Source organism: Hyla sarda, chromosome 1, assembly GCF_029499605.1.
Source record: "Hyla sarda isolate aHylSar1 chromosome 1, aHylSar1.hap1, whole genome shotgun sequence".
Classification (NCBI taxonomy): Eukaryota; Metazoa; Chordata; class Amphibia; order Anura; family Hylidae; genus Hyla; species Hyla sarda.
This window is the reverse complement of record NC_079189.1, coordinates 96830426-96847181: the sequence shown is the minus strand read 5'-3', so window position 1 is coordinate 96847181 and position 16756 is coordinate 96830426. Positions and strand designations below refer to the sequence as shown.

Sequence of the window (16756 nt, the reverse complement as noted above, 5' to 3'; positions counted from 1 at the left end):
AGTGCAAAGTCTAGATCAGTGGTTCTCAACCTGTTTAACTTCTGGACCTACATTTGTCCTTGATCAATGTTCACACAAACATTGATGTGTGACGTCAGAGGTGTGTATAGCAAATGTGTCTTCTAGGAAGCAACACATCTGCTACCAGTAAGCACGGTTCTGTTAAAGTGGCGGAGGCTTCATCATTTTGAAGTGGTTGCCATCAGAGGTGGCTGCTTAATAGAGCCTGGCAAGGTGGCTGCCTAATGGAAGAGCCACCTGACCAGGGGCCAGCAACAGTTCCATTGACGCAGTAAGTAACCTGGGTCACTGTTTCACTGCTGCTGGCTCTTGCTGTTAGTCTGCTCATTTATTTCAGTGTATGGCTTGTGTGAGTGATGCATTGCCTTTTACTTAGTTTTCCTATACAAGCTGCATGACCAAAGAATCAGGAGAATTTACTGTATACCACTATACATACAGAAGCCTTACACCTAATAATCTGTACCCACGTGTCAGCTGGACAACTCTACATGGGTTTGCAGCTTCTGTATAAAAATAAAATAAAAAAAACACTGGCAGCAATCCAGGATTTAGGGCAGCCCTGATGAAGATGCATGAGAAATTTTGATCTAGAGTTAACTCTGCTCTGGAGTTCCTGTGTTCATAGAAAAATGTACAGATAGCACATGTCCATACTTCTACTGTATATTCATGTCCCTTTTTTTTCTTTTTTTTTTTTTTTTAAGTGAATTATATTGTAACTATATAAACCAAGGAAGGAAATATAGTGTACAGTGATCCCTCAACTTACAATGGCCTCAACATACAATAGTTTCAACATACAATGGTCTTTTCTGGACCATTGTAAGTTGAAACCAGACTTAACATACAATGCTTTGTACAGTCCAGATCTGTGAAACATTTCAATGAACCGACCAATCAGAATGGGCATTCACTGGTAAAACTCCTGTATTACTGAAGTGTATGCACTGACTGGTGTCTGGTAGCACCCCCTACAATACAGGGAGGTATTACATGTTCTGTACTCTTTACTTGTACCAGGGTTAGCTGCTCTTTTGGACACCAGATGAGGGCGGCTCCATGTTACTTTTTAGGACACTGTGTTCTGTACAGGACCCTGAAGAAGCTCCTGTCCTCTACAAAGACCAGTGCTTCCCAAGCAGGGTGCCCCCAGCTGTTGCAAAGCTACAACTCCCAGCATGCCCGGACAGCCTTTGGCTGTCCGGGCATGCTGGGAGTTGTAGTTTTGCAACAGCTGGAGGCTTCCCTGCTTGGGAAACACTGACATAGACAGTGATTAACAGCTCCCAGCAGATCTTTATTACTTTTATATGTAAGGATTTGCTTTATCTATATTAGTTATCTACTTTATTTAATCCTCACTTTTTTTCCTAATTTTGGAGGACATTTTGGTGCCTTTAGAACCAATTACCAGGTTTCCATATAGTTCTGGTCTCAACATACAATGGTTTCAACATACAATGGTCGTTCCAGAACCAATTAATATTGTAACTTGAGGGACCCCTGTAATCTTGTGAGGTGTCAACAGTTCTTACTTGTTTGGCTGAAGACCATGTCCTCTTCCCACAGGTTCATATAAGAGTGGCTTCTCCCCCCATAAGGCATCCCTGTTATATGGGAATTAATATTCCCACAAAGGAAGAATTGATTGCTAACCGCCCGGAGTTCAATGACCTGGCAGGGTATATCGGTAAGATCTTAGATAAGTCTTACTCTGCAGTCATGTGACAATTTTCTACTTGCTTGAGTAAAGTTGACTTGTATCTCCCTGTATCTTTTCCCTCTTTAGGTGCAGACAGTGTGGTTTACCTCTCCGTGGAAGGACTCACTTCAGCAGTGCATGAAGGCATCAAACATTTCAAAGACCAACAGAATGGCATTAATGGTCTGAACAACTGCCCCGCGTCTCATGGCCACTGTACGGCATGTCTTACAGGGGAGTACCCTGTGGAACTAGAGTGGTGATCTTCACGTCTTTTATGTCAACCTGTCATATTTTTTCCATCATCCCAGCTGGACAATGGGGTCACTTATGGAAATTGATGTAAAGTGGGGGTGTTACCTGAAGATTTTTCTAAAGCAGAACTTTTTTTTTATTCTTTTATTTTTTTTTCGCGGAGTGACTGCTGCTCCAAAACAATCTGTCACCCGTTACTTTTTAAAGCTGAAATGTGGACAAAATGTTCAGTGACACCTCTGAATTCCATAAATGACCTTTTTCTGGACTTTATATATTTTTTTTTTTTTTCATTTTTTTTTTTTTATAAATGTGCAGTACGTTGTCACTAAACGTATGATCCTTTTTATGTCATAAGTGCAAGATTTGGTGGACTGACAATAAAGCATATTTTGCTTAAGTTTGTGCTGGCAAATTCAAACCTAAACCTGCCTGATGAGGGAATATTGGAGACTTGTCAAAACCTGTGTAGTGGAAGTATTTTTAAAAAGGCAGTCTAAATGGTTGCAATGGGCAACTGCACCTCTATACAGTTTGATAATTTGCACTCATCTGTAGATGTTTGTATCACAGCTGAAGAAGGAAAATCATAACTTGTTGTACTCAAGTCCTAGAAATCCTGTTCATAGATGTCAATCTAGTACCTATAGTTTCCGTAGTGTTCCTAGTGGAGGGCAGCATTTATAATATGTGCAGCAAAGGCAAGTCTGCTGCAGTTGGTACTGAAGTTTTATTGCTTTTGGTTTGATAGTATATTCCTGATAAGTGAAAGGGGAATTTACACAATGCCCAGAAGAATTTTTCATTAACCAAACCCAATACAAAATGACACAAATGCAAATTTTTGGCATTTATTTACCTGTTTAAAGAGAACAGTGACCTCTTGTGCATGAGTAGATGCAAGAGCCTTCTCCACTGCTCTGTGTGTAAGTAAACTAAAAATATAATTTTCAACCCCAGGGTACCGATATGTTGCTTACCAATCAGCAGTCCATTTACAGTAGTGATCATGAGAAAAAAAAATTGCAGGGCATCGGTGCTGTTCTGACAGCTTGTGGCCATGCACTTCCTCCACCTTTCTAACTCATTGGAAATGCTCACTCAGCCAATTGCTATCTGTCTACCATTGATTGGATGAGCAGGCATTTCCTGTGTCGAGGAGGAAGTATACAAGAGGTGAGACTAATCGTATGAAATACTTTCGTCTTTACATAGTTGAATGTGCTGACAACAAAATCACACACAAATTATCAATGGAAATCAAATTTATCAACCCATGGAGGTCTGGATATGGAGTCACACTCAAAATCAAAGTGGAAAACCACACTACAGGCTGATCTAACTTTGATGTAATGTCCTTAAAACAAGTCACAATGAGGCTCAGTAGTCTGTGTGGCCTCCACGTGCCCGTATGACCTCCCTACAATGCCTGGGCATGCTCCTGATGAGGTGGCAGATGGTCTCCTGGACTATAGCATCTGCCAACTCCTGGATAGTCTGGTGCAATATGGGGTTGGTGGATGGAGCAAGACATGATGTCCCAGATGTGTTCAATCGGATTCAGGTCTGGGGAACGGGCGGGCAGGTCCATAGCATCAATGCCTTCCTCTTGCAGGAACTGTGGACACACTTCAGCCACATGAGGTCTAGCATTGTCTTGCATTAGGAGGAACCCAGGGCCAACCACAACAGCATATGGTCTCACAAGGAGTCTGAGGATCTCATCTTGGTACCTAATGGCAGACAGGCTACCTCTGGCAAGCACATGGAGGGCTGTGCGGCCCCCCCCAAAGAAATGCCACCCCACACCATTACTGACCTACCGCCAAATCGATCATGCTGGAGGATGTTGCAGGTAGCAGAACATTCTCCATGTGCTCAGGGTGAACCTGCTTTAATCTGTGAAGAGCACAGGGCGCCAGTGGCGGATTTGCCAATCTTGGTGTTCTCTGGCAAATGCCAAACATCCTGCACAGTGTTGGACTGTAAGCACAACCCCCCCCCCCCCCACCTGTGGTCGTTGGGCACTCATAGTCTGTTTTTGACCATTTGAGTGGACACGTGCACATTTGTGGCCTGCTGGAGGTCTTTTTGCAGGGCTCTGGCAGTGCTAATCCTTGCGCTAAGGTAATGGTACTGCTGCTGGGTGGTTGTCCTACGGCCTCCTCCACGTCTCCTGATGTACTGGCCTGTCTCCTGGTAACGCCTCCATGCTCTGGACACTATGGCAGATACAGCTCGCATTGATGTGCCATTCTGGATGAGCTGCACTACCTGAGCCACTTGTGTGGGTTGTAGACTCTCATGCTACCACTAGAGTGAAAGCACCGCTAGCATTGAAAAGTAACCAAAACATCAGCCAGGAAGCATAGGAACTGAGAAGTGGTCACCACCTGCAGAACCACTCCTTTATGGGGGTGTCTTGCTAATTGCCTATAATTTCCACCTGTTGTCTGTTCCATTTGCACAACAGCACGTGAAATTGATTGTCCACTCAGGAAGCAACACTGATTGACAGTGTGATTTCACAGAAGTGTGATTGACTTGGAGTTACATTGTGTTGTTTAAGTGCCCCCCCCTCCTCCTCCCTTTTTTTTTTTTTTTTTTTTTTTTTTTTTTTTTTGTGTAGATCTGATACATAAGTTCATATTAAGACTACATGGCATATTTGGAACTCAAAGATGCATACTTCTATCCTGCCAGCCCACAGGAAATTTCTCCACATCGTGGAGAAGATCCAGGGTGTCATTCCCCTTTGTAATCGGCTCTGCTTGGATCTCTTCTGTGGTGACTGTCCTGAAGTTGCTTATTCTATCGAATTCTTTAGACATGTTATGTCTGCAAGAAGTGAGCTTTAAAAATGACTAAATGAGTTGGGCTGGGTAAAAATCATCTGGTACAGTCATTGCATGATCATTCTCCAATATCGAAGATGTTACTAAAAAAAAAAACTTTAAAATACATATGCAACAGTGGGAAATAAGATGAGGAAAAACCAAGCATCCAGAAAATGGGCGCATAAGGAGTGAGAGTAAAAGATACATGGAGCAAATGTGATGCAACACCAACACATTTAATTGATTTGTTTATGCTCACATTTTAAGTGTCATGAGGAAGAGGAACAAGCCCAAGAACAAGTAATTCAAGTGTAAGAGGGGATCACCCTGGTAGGGATATGGGGGGAGGGCACAGAGAGAAGAGAAGAAAATGTAAATTGGATAAAAAAAAAAAAAAAGGAAAACAAAATATTTCTTACCTGAACACAGGAAAGGCCTGAATAGCTAGGAAAAGCAATAAATGGGCAAAGGCCATAATAATAAAAAGTACTCACCAATGTACCCTTTGAACAGCCTTTGCTCATTGTGCCTTCCAGAAGATTCAGGTCCCAGCTCATAAATCCACCTGGATTATAGATTCCCAAGATGTGTGATTTGTATCTCCCTCCTGCCGGGAAGGACAGAATCTTGAAAGGTTCTTAATTTATTCAATCTCCACACAGAGTATCCCTGCGAACACTGAGATGTATGGGCTTCCAAACTTTTGTGGCAGACACAGTACCATGGGCAAATTGGCACCTAAGATATCTTCGAACAGAGAAATTTTTAGGTCTGGAGACTCTAGACAAATTATCAGCCAAGACCTGTCACTGATCTGGGAGGCAAGTCAAAGACATTGGGAGATCTAACTTTTTGCTGACTGATCAACTTTGTCAAGGGCTTAGTAGCCTCTTAGCCCTTGACAAAGCTGATCTGTCAGTGAAAAGTCGGGGAGGCTAGCAGTCAATTGTTTTAAACAGCGTGTTATACAGTGGCATAAGAAAATAAGTGTCCTGAGCTTGGTAGTAAGGGAGTGCAGGAATTACCAGCACACAAAGTATACGTGACTACCTGAGTTTATTAGTGACCCATCTTTAAAGAGAGCGATTCAAATACTCTCCCGCAGCAGATTACCACTGAACCGCTGATAATTTTAAAACGTGTGTGTGTGGGGTTTTAATCCTAAACAAAATAAAGGGATGATATTAGTAAAAATCGCTTGTGTTGAGCCACAAGCGATTTTTTTAATTTATTTTTTAAATCGTGGCATTTTTCTCCCATAGCAGTCTATGGGAGTGAAAAAACGCCAAGAAAAACGATAAGTACCATTAACCCCTTCACGACGAGCGACGTACATGTACGTCGCGGGGTTCCGGGAGCGCCGCGTCACCGGTAGCGGTGATCGGGCCGGGATGACTGCTGTTATCTAACAGCAGGCATCCCGGCACATCGCCGAGGGGGGGTCCTGAGACCCCCCATGACCGCGATGGGCGCAAATTGCAGGTCAATTCAGACCTGCGATCTGCGCGATTCCGGGTCTTAGGGGTCACTGGTGACCCGGAAAATAAGAGGGATCGGGGGGTGTCCAAGAAACCCTTGATCCCCCTGAAGGGATAGGAGTTTTGTGGCAGGGGTACCACCCCTCCTATCCCTGCTATTGGTCGACTGGAGCGGCAGACCGGGGGGGGGGGGGGTTAAAGTTCGGTTCCCCCGCTTTGCCCACCTATCTGTGTCCAGGCAAAACGGGGGAACTGTCTAGGGACCGGCGCCGAAGGTCCCTTACCTGGATCCTGGAGCGCGATCCTCCATGCGGGGATCCCCCACGTGCGGCGGCAGCAATTCATCCGGGTCCTGCCAGGTGAGTTGTTGCCTAGCAACATCTGGAGGGCCACAGTTTACAGTGGTCTCTAACCTGTGGCCCTCCAGATGTTGCAAAACTACAACTCCCAGCATGCCCAGACAGCTGTTTGCTGTGTGGGCATGCTGGGACTTGTAGTTTTGCAATATTTAGAGGGGTTCAGGTTGTAGATCACTATGCAGTGGTCTCAAACTGTAGCCCTCCAGATGTTGCAAAACTACAACTCTCAGCGTGCCCAGACAGCAGTTTGCAGTTTTGCAACATCTGGAGGGCCACAGTTTAGAGACCACTGTAAACTGTGGCCCTCCGGATTTTTTTCTCCTTTTACCCCTTATGAAAAGGAACAGTTGGGGTCTACACCAGCATGTTAGTGTAAAAGAAAAATAAACATTTTTATACTAACATGCTGGTGTTGCCCTATACTTTTCATTTTGACAAGAGGTAAAAGGGAAAAACGCCCCCCAAAATTTGTAACACAATTTCTCCCGAGTACGGAGATACCCTATATGTGGGCGTAAAGTGCTCTGGGGCACACAACAAGGCCCAGAAGGGAGAGCGCACCATGTACATTTGAGGTGATTTGCACAGGGGTGGCTGATTGTTACAGCGGTTCTGACAAACGCAAAAAAAAAAAAAAAAACACACCCACATGTGACCCCATTTTGGAAACTACACCCCTCACGGAATGTAATAAGGGGTGCAGTGAGAATTTACACCCCACAGGTGTCTGATGGATCTTTGGAATAGTGGTCAATGAAAGTGAAAAATCTTGCATAGCCCACTGTTCCAAAGATCTGTCAAACACCGGGGGGGTAAATGCTCACTGTACCCCTCATTACATTCTGTGAGGGGTCTAGTTTCCAAAATAGTATGCCAGTTTTTTTGTTTTTGTTTGCTGTCCTGGCACCATAAGTGCTTCCTAAATGCGACATGCCCCCCGAGCAAAATTTGCTCTCAAAAAGCCAAATATGACGCCTTCTCTTCTGAGCATTGTAGTTTGCTCGCAGTGCACATCAGGTCAACTTATGGGGTACTTCCATACTCAGAAGAGATGGGGTTACAAATTTTGGGGGGTCTTTTCTGCTATTAACCCTTGCAAAAATGTGAAATTTGAGGGGAAACCCACATTTTTTTTTTTTTTTTTTTACATATGCCAAAGTCGTGAAACACCTGTGGGGTATTAAGGCTCACTTTATCCCTTGTTATGTTCCTCAAGGGGTCTAGTTTCCAAAATGGTATGGCATGTGGGTTTTTTTTTTTTTTTGCTGTTCTGGCACCATAGGGGCTTCCTAAATGCGACATGCCCCTCAAAAACCATTTCAGAAAAACGTACTCTCCAAAATCCCCTTGTCGTTCTTTCGCTTCTGAGCCCTCTACTGCACCTGCCGAACACTTTACATAGACATATGAGGTATGTCCTTACTCAAGAGAAATTGGGCTACAAATACAAGTATACATTTTCTCCTTTTACCCCTTGTAAAAATTCTAAAATTGGGTCTACAAGAACATGCGAGTGTAAAAAATGAAGATTTTGAATTTTCTCCTTCACTTTGCTGCTTTTCCTGTGAAACACCTAAAGGGTTAAAATGCTGACTGAAAGTCATTTTGAATACTTTGGGGGTGCAGTTTTTATAATGGGGTATTTCTAATATGAAGACACTTCAAACCTGAACTGGTCCCTGAAAAATAGTGAGTTTGAAAATTTTGTGAAAAATTGGAAAATTGCTGCTGAGCTTTGAAGCCCTCTGGTGTCTTCCAAAAGTAAAAACGCATCAATTTTATGATGCAAACATAAAGTAGACATATTGTATATGTGAATCCAAAAAAAAAAATATTTGGAATATCCATTTTCCTTACAAGCAGAGAGCTTCAAAGTTAGAAAAATGCAACATTTTTTATTTTGTCATCAAATTTGGGGATTTTTCACCAAGAAAGGATGCAAGTTACCACAAATCTCAGAATGATAAGTAAAAGCATTCCAGAGTTATTAATGTTTAAAGTGACAAAAAAGGGCTTCGTCCTAGAGGTGAAAATGGGCTGCGTCCTTTAAGGGGTAAAAAAAAAAAATACAGTACTGAAGAAAAATTTTATTATCAAACGAAATTTATGTTTTTTTAGTATCAAACATATCAACTTTTTTGAAATAAAGTAAGTAAGAAGGAGTCATTCATTGCATAGTTCGGGTCGCAGCCCGATATATCAAACAATAATGAACAGCAAAACCAGTTAACATTAACAATGTGTGGTCTACATTGATCTTTCAGAGAAGCTTGGTAAATACGGCCAAAGAACAAGCATAGCAAAATCATAGTGTATAGCCTCTCAAGACAACGTCAGGGCGTACCTGACATCCGGACAATAGGAAGATGAGAGCCAGGGTGTCCATATCTTTTCGAAGCGGTCCATAGTGTCAGCTCGAATTGCATTTAACTTCTCCATTAGCATTATAGAATTTACTCTATCATCCTGTCAACCGACAGCACTGGTAATTTCCAACTGGCCGCTATATGAATTCTGGCCGCTAGCAAAATAGATCGGAAAAGTTGATTGGGCATCCTGCGTGGTCGTTTGCTTAATAGGCAGAAAGTCTGCTGTAGTGGACAGTGAAAACTAAGGATAGAGTGCAGGATAGTGAGAATAGACTGCCAGAAAGAGTGAACAATGGTGCAGGTCCACCAAGTATGGTGCCAATAGAGTTACAGCCCCTGAAACAGAGGGGGGAAGTAGATGGAAATATAGAATGTAGCCCAGCAGGTACGTAGTATGCCCTATGAAGTATCTTCAGGGAGGTCTCAGTGAGTGCTACCTTCCAGCTTCCCCTACTTAAAGTATCTCCGCATTCTTGCCAATCCGGAAGGGACATAGTAAAATTAAGTTCCGTCTCCCATTTAGTCATAAACGACAATTTTGTGTCATCTGGAGGAGTATTAATCATGCTATATATTATAGCTAAAAGTCCCCTTCTGGATGGTGAATACAACATCAGTCAGCAACTTATTATGGACATGGAATTTGTGCACAATAGCAAGGGATTGTGGGGTCCACCCTGTGAAATCATTGACTGATAGACCAGGGGAGAAGAAAGGATTACCAACAATCGGTAGCAGGGGAGAAGGACCAGATTGGAGTCGAAGACGAAATCTGACCAGCAGCCACAGAGAAAGAGAGTAAAGAGTTAGTAGGGCAGACGAAGGAACATATTTAGCTACAGGGGAAAGGGACCACATCAGGGCAGAGAAGGAAAGAGGGGCAATTAAGGTAGATTCCAACCCAACCCACAATGGGACTCCACCGTTCTCTAAGAACCATGCCATTTGACCTAAGCGAGCAGCATAGTAATATTTAACGAAATGTGGAACTGATAACCCCCCCCCCCAGTCTTTTGTGATAGTGCATTATATGCTGCGCAATACGTGGCGGTTTAGATTTCCAAATGAACTTAAAGATGTCTGACTGAAGGGATTTAAGGTCCTTCGTAGATACAGGGACTGGCAGAGTGCAAAACAGATATAAAAGGCGGGGTAGTACCACCATCTTGATCGCGTTAACCCTGCCAATCCAGGACAGATAAGGTTTATCCCAAGTCCGGAGATCTTGTCGTATAGATTTATATACTGGTGGGTAGTTGGCAGTATAGACAGATGAAATGTCTGGCGTCAAGTTCACTACCAGGTAGGGAAGTTTCAATGTAGGGTCGGGGAACCCAAAATTAAGACATCAGTTTTTGCGTGTGTTGGGGTGTACCTACATATAGCGAGTCAGACTTGGATGGGTTGACCCTCAGTCCAGAGAAAGTAGAGAACTCAGAAAGCAGGTGAAAAAGATTGGGAAGAGAAGAAAGGGGATGAGTCAGAGAGAGCAAGAGTTCGTCCGCGAAGATACTCAGTTTATATGTTGACGTACTAATTGGGACACCTAATACAGTGGGAGAATTGCGTATGAGGATCGCCAGTGGTTCCATCATCAGGGCAAATAAAGCCGGGGATAACGGGCACCCCTGGCGAGTCCCCCTCCGTGTCGCTATAGGTTTGGGATTAGATGTGGGCAACTTAAGGTAGGCAGAGGGGGTGGAATACAGTAACTTCAATATGTGTAGGAAAGAACCATTGAAACCCATCGCCTCGAGAACCCCCCACATGTACAGCCATGAGACGCTGTCAAACGTCTTTTCTATACTGAGGGCGAGTAGCATGATCGGCGTAGAGGTAGTCGAGGCCCAATGAACAATATCAAGGACCTTCCGCACGTTATCTGCGACCTGGTCGGCGTGAACTAAACGTGGTAATAGTGAGTTTAGTCTACGGGCTAATATGGATGTTAGTATTTTGGTATCAAAATTTATAACTAAAGATGGGTCCTTCTGGGGCTTAGGGATAACTGTAATTAAGGTGGCAAGGTATTCAGAGGGAAGGGAGCGGGCGCAAAACTATCTATTATATAGAGACACTAACCGAGGGATAAGGATCGGGGCATATTTTTTGTAGTAGGCAGCTGAGAGGCCATCTGGGCCCGGGGCCTTGCCCAGTTTCAGGGAGGAAATTTTATCCGAGATCTCCGCAAAAGTGATTGGGGAATTTAGAGTCTCTAGGTCAGCAGGTGTAAGAGTAGGGAGAGGGACTGAAGCTAGATAGGAAGGAAGACGGGCAGAGGTAAGAGACGGCTGGTACGGGGTAGAATATAGGCGGGAATAGAAGGAATGAAAGGCGTCATATATGCGGTCAGGGTGAGGTTCGAGAACCAGGATAGGGCTGGACCGTGTGCACATAATTAAGGCGGTGTTTTTGATTCAGCATACTCGCCAGCAACTTGTCCGGTTTGTTTGCGAATTTGTAATAGGTCGCCTTAGTCCAGCGCAACGCTTTCTAAACCGTGGTTGTTAATACCGCGTCCAGCCGTAACCTGGTCTCTTTAATGGCATTATGCAGGTACAGAGAGGGGCTGTGTTGGTGAGCTAGTGTAAGCCTATCCAATCTATGTTGTAGGGTCGACTGGTATTTATTCCTATTCCTTTTCAGGTGAGAAGCTACCAAGATCAATCTCCCTCTGATAAAGGCTTTGTAGGCGGACCAAGTCCAAATTGGGTCAGCACCCGGGGTATCATTGATGGCGAAGTAGGAATTGAGATCATCCAGGATATGCTGTTTGATCATCGGGTTAGATAAGAGAGATTCATTCAGTTGCCATTTATATGGAGTAATTGGGCCCCCCACAAAGTCCAACTCAGCAAACACTAGATCGTGGTCAGACCAAGCAGAGGTCACATGTTGGGCATACAGCAACTTGGGTAAGGTCGGTGTATTAGTCAGCAACAAGTCAATGCGGGTATAGTGTTTCTGTGAGGGCGAATAATAAGTGTAGCCCCTGGCAGAGCCGTTGCATTCTTTCCACATGTCAGCTAGTTGTAGGGAGGAAAAAGCGGAGGCAGTGTATCTTTTTTTTATAACTACATTTTTATAAATTTTTAAAACCGGGATCAATTTATGTGGGCGGGCAGGGACCTAAAAATGTAGCCGACAATAATAAAAATGTAGTGTGTGTGTTTTTCTAGGTAGTACTACTACTCCCAGCATGGAACACTGTTCCATGATGGGAGAAGTAGTGCCTGTACTAATTGACAGATTGCCCGCTGTGATCCTCCTGTATCTCTGTATCCTTATGTTTGACTACCTGGGTGATCTCTAAATGATCCCCCTCTTCCAATAGCCTATTTATATATCTCCTGTCTTTGCAGTAAGGAATGTTGTCTCACTTAAGATGATCATCCTACTGAAAGCTCCTTGATTTAGCATCAGCATCTACCTATCATATATGCTTATCAAGGTAGGATTAAATATCTGGGTTACACATATATCATTGTGTTTTACAACCTAATATTACCGTATATACTCGAGTATAAGCCGACCCGAGTATAAGCCGAGACCCCTAATTTCAACCCAAAATCCCAGGAAAAGTTATTGACTCGAGTATAAGCCTAGGGTGGGAAATACATCATCCCCCCCTGTCATCATCCAGACCCGTCATTAATATCCTCATCATCATCCCCTTGTTATCATCCCACACATCCCCCCTTCATCATCCCCTTGTCATCATCCCACACATCCCCCCTTCATCATCCCCTTGTCATCATCCCACACCCCCCCCCTTCATCATCCCCTTGTAATCATCCCCCCCCCCCCCTTCATCATCCTCTTCTCATCATTCACCCTCAGTGGTCTTCAACCTGCGGACCTCCAGAGGTTTCAAAACTACAACTCCCAGCAGCCATCGGCTGTCCGGGCTTGCTGGGAGTTGTAGTTTTGAAACCTCCGGAGGTCCGCAGGTTGAAGACCACTGCGGCCTTCGACATCATCCAGCCCCCTCTCACCCCCTTTAGTTCTGAGTACTCACCTCCGCTCGGCGCTGGTCCGGTCCTGCAGGGCTGTCCGGAGAGGAAGTGGTCCGGTGGGATAGTGGTTCCGGGCTGCTATCTTCACCGGGGGCGTCTCTTCTCCGCTCTTCCGGCCCGGAATAGAGGCGTTGCCTTGACAATGACGCAGAAGTACGTTGGCAATGAATGCACCTCTGCGTCGTTGTCAAGGCAACGTGACTATTCTGAGGCCGGGCCGAAGCGCTTAGAAGAGGCCTCCCCGGTGAAGATAGCAGCCCGGAACCACTATCCCACCGGACCACCTCCTCACCGGACAGTCCTGCAGGACCGGACCAGCGCCGAGCGGAGGTGAGTACTGTACAGAACTAAAGGGGGGCGAGAGGGGTCTGGATGATGTTGAAGGCCGCAGTGGTCTTCAACCTGCGGACCTCCGGAGGTTTCAAAACTACAACTCCCAGCAAGCCCAGACAGCCGATGGCTGCCCGGGCTTACTGGGAGTTGTAGTTTTGAAACCTCTGGAGGTCCGCAGGTTGAAGACCACTGCGGGTGGGGGAGTTCACTCGAGTATAAGCCGAGGGGGGTGTTTTCAGCACGAAAAATCGTGCTGAAAAACTCGGCTTATACTCGAGTATATATGGTAGTTATATTCCTTTTGCCCAGAACCTGATGAACAAAACCCCTTTTTATGGCCGACTTTTTCATCTTATATGATGTGCCACCAATTATCATCATTCCAGTATTGATGTATCTTATTTGAGGTGAGCTGGTGAGAACATCACAGCTGTTTGCTTTCTAGCCATGATAATGTATGGGGGCTCATATACTATTGCCCATCTGTTTTAGGTTATCTGTGATCTTAAGGTCGATTTTCTGAGGATGTACTTATCCCTCACTTGTCATATCTAACACTTACTTTGGGTAAGTTAGGACTTGATATCTAATATTACAAATAATATTTGGTGACGATCTGAATTTCATTATCTTTATTATCTTTCTGTTTTTTAACAGTGCGGTCGTCATCTCATGCAAACTTAATGTATGCTACCATATGCCGTCACATCTACTGAATTTATTGATGTATTTTATAAATGTAATCTGTGTATGGCTTATAATGTCACCAATCCATCAGTACATACTATCTTGTTATATGACAGACATCTGACCTCGACTGACACAGACTTCCTCTACATCATTTTTTTTTTCATCTTTGAGACGCCTGCCTTTTTTATTCTCTATCACATTAATCACTTTATATCATAATGGTTACTATATCTGGTACACTCCATTATTATAATATCTAGGATTTCCTGTGGTTTCCTGTCATCCCTGATGAGCTCCGAACACTACAGGGGCGAAACGCTTAGGCAAAAGAGGCCTACCACATTATTGTAAAAATTGTACCACATTTCTTAATATCCCCTCTCCTGATTTCCACACTTAAAATTAGGAGTTTGTTATGTTTAGGGACTATAGATTAGGGCCTCACCTGTTACCCTTATTCTCTTTGCCCCCATCTATGGTGTGTACTTTATGAATTTGTATTATTTATTGTATTAAGTAAAAGTTAAGTTTTAATCTAGCCTAATTGGTGTTTAAACAAGTGGTTTGGAATCTTAATAATTCCACCAAGGGCGGAATATCCTTATTGGGCTTTGGTACCCGCATCTTATACCTTTATTTGGTTTTCTTAAAGTTTGAGATGCAGCAAATTCTCTGCTGCAGTTCAAACTCCCAGCGGGAAACTCGCTGTAAACCCCCACCCTTGGGAATGTACCCTAAAAACAATACACTACACTAACACAAAATAAAGGGTAAAACACTACATATACCCCTACACAGTATTGACGGACAGCCATTGACTGACCAGGTATACTGGGAGTTTTGCAACAGCTGGAGGCACCCTGTTTGGGGAAACATTGCTGTAGGGTAATTTTGGCAACAGAGGCAAGTCTAATTTTTGCATCTGGGTCCGTCCCTATGCAAATCCTTTATTTAGGCCTCAAATGTGCATGGCGCTCTCTCACTTCAGAGCCCTGTCGTATTTCAAGGCAACAGTTTAGGGCCACATATGGGGTATTTCTGTACTCGGGAGAAATTGCCTAACATTTTGGGGGGCTTTTTATCCTTTTACCCCTTATAAAAAGGTAAAGTTGGGGTCAACTCCAGCATGTTATTGTAATTTTTTTTTTATTTTTTACACTAACATGCTGGTGTTTTCCTATACTTTTCATTTTCACAAGAGGTAAAAGGAAAAAGAGACCCCCAAAATTTGAAATACCCCATATGTGGACGTAAAGTGCTCTGCGGGCGCACAACAAGGCTCAGGAGTGATAACGCCATGTACATTTGAGGTGATTTGCACAGGGGTGGCTGATTGTTACAGCAGTTCTGACATAAACGCCAAAAAAAAACAACAACACCCCCATGTAATCCCCATTTTGGAAACTACACCCCTCACGGAACGTAACAAGGGGTATAGTGAGAACTACACCCCTCACGGAACGTAACAAGGGGTATAGTGAGCCTGAACACCCCACAGGTATTTGAAGAATTTTCGTTAAAGTTGGACGAGAAAATGAAAAATGTGTCTTTTTTTTCACTAAAATGCTGCTGTTATCCCATATTTTTCATTTTCACAAGGGGTAAAGGAAAAAAAATTCAAATTCTTCTTGAAAGAATTGAAAAGAAATGATGCAAGTATCGACGAAAACTTACCATTATGTTAAAGTAGAATATGTCACGAAAAAAACTATCTCGGAATCAAATTCATAAGTAAAAGCATCCCAGAGTTATTAATGCTTAAAGCGACAGTGGTCAGATGTGCAAAAAATGCTCTGGTCCTTAACCCCTTAAGGACTCAGTGTTTTTCCGTTTTTGCATTTTAATTTTTTCCTCATCACCTTCTACAAATCATAACGCTTTCAATTTTGCACATAAAATTCCATATGGTGGTTTATTTTTTGCACCACCAATTCTACTTTGCAGTGACATTATTCATTTTACCAAAAAATCCACGGCGAAACGGAAAAAAAATTCATTGTGCAACAAAATTGAAGAAAAAACGCCATTTTGTAACTTTTGGGGGCTTCCGTTTCTACGCAGTGCATTTTTTTGTAAAAATGACACCTTATCTTTATTCTGTAGGTCCATACGGTTAAAATGATACCCTACTTATATAGGTTTGATTTTGTCGTACTTCTGAAAAAAATCATAACTACATGCAGGAAAATGTATAAGTTTAAAATCGTCCTCTTCTGACCCCTATAACTTTATTTTGACCCCGTTTTAAACACCGGGCACAGGGCGTACAGGTACATCCTGCGTCCTTAAGAGGTTAAGGTGAAAATGGGTTTGGTCCTTAAGGGGTTAATAAACCATATTTGTATATTCATGGATAGTAGAGACATGATCAATTAGGAGATATACGCCCTCATTTATAAAGGACACACCTTCAATCATGATGGACAAACCTATCATTTGAGCATAAGTTGCTCCAGAGAAAGCCAGGATTGACACGAACAGAGGGAGGAACGGATGAGCTCACTCTCTCCATGGTCAGACCTGGTTATAATTTAGCGTTCTGGTTATATTTAACAGCCCTGCAGCAAATTGTCCAAGTCCACTACAAGTCCCAGCATGCCCTGAGGTCGCCGAAGTCACTGGTCACCGTTGTTCCGTAACTTGGCGTCAGAGTCATTATTTTCCTCCGTGCCTAGATCAGGATCCAGCGGTAT

General features: G+C 43.5%; 1 protein-coding gene across 3 annotated transcripts in view; it reads left to right on the top strand.

Annotated features, from left to right (window-relative positions):
* The window catches only part of PPAT (phosphoribosyl pyrophosphate amidotransferase), a 37292-nt gene extending 34920 nt beyond the window's left edge, over positions 1–2372 (top strand). For all 3 annotated transcript variants that reach the window (XM_056551681.1, XM_056551679.1, XM_056551678.1), the window contains 2 exons: positions 1594–1714; positions 1814–2372. In XM_056551681.1, coding sequence (XP_056407656.1) covers positions 1594–1714; positions 1814–1989 — 297 coding nt within the window. In that variant the 3' untranslated portion in view covers positions 1990–2372. The remainder of the gene's footprint in view (positions 1–1593; positions 1715–1813) is intronic.
* Positions 2373–16756: the final 14384 nt, after the last annotated feature.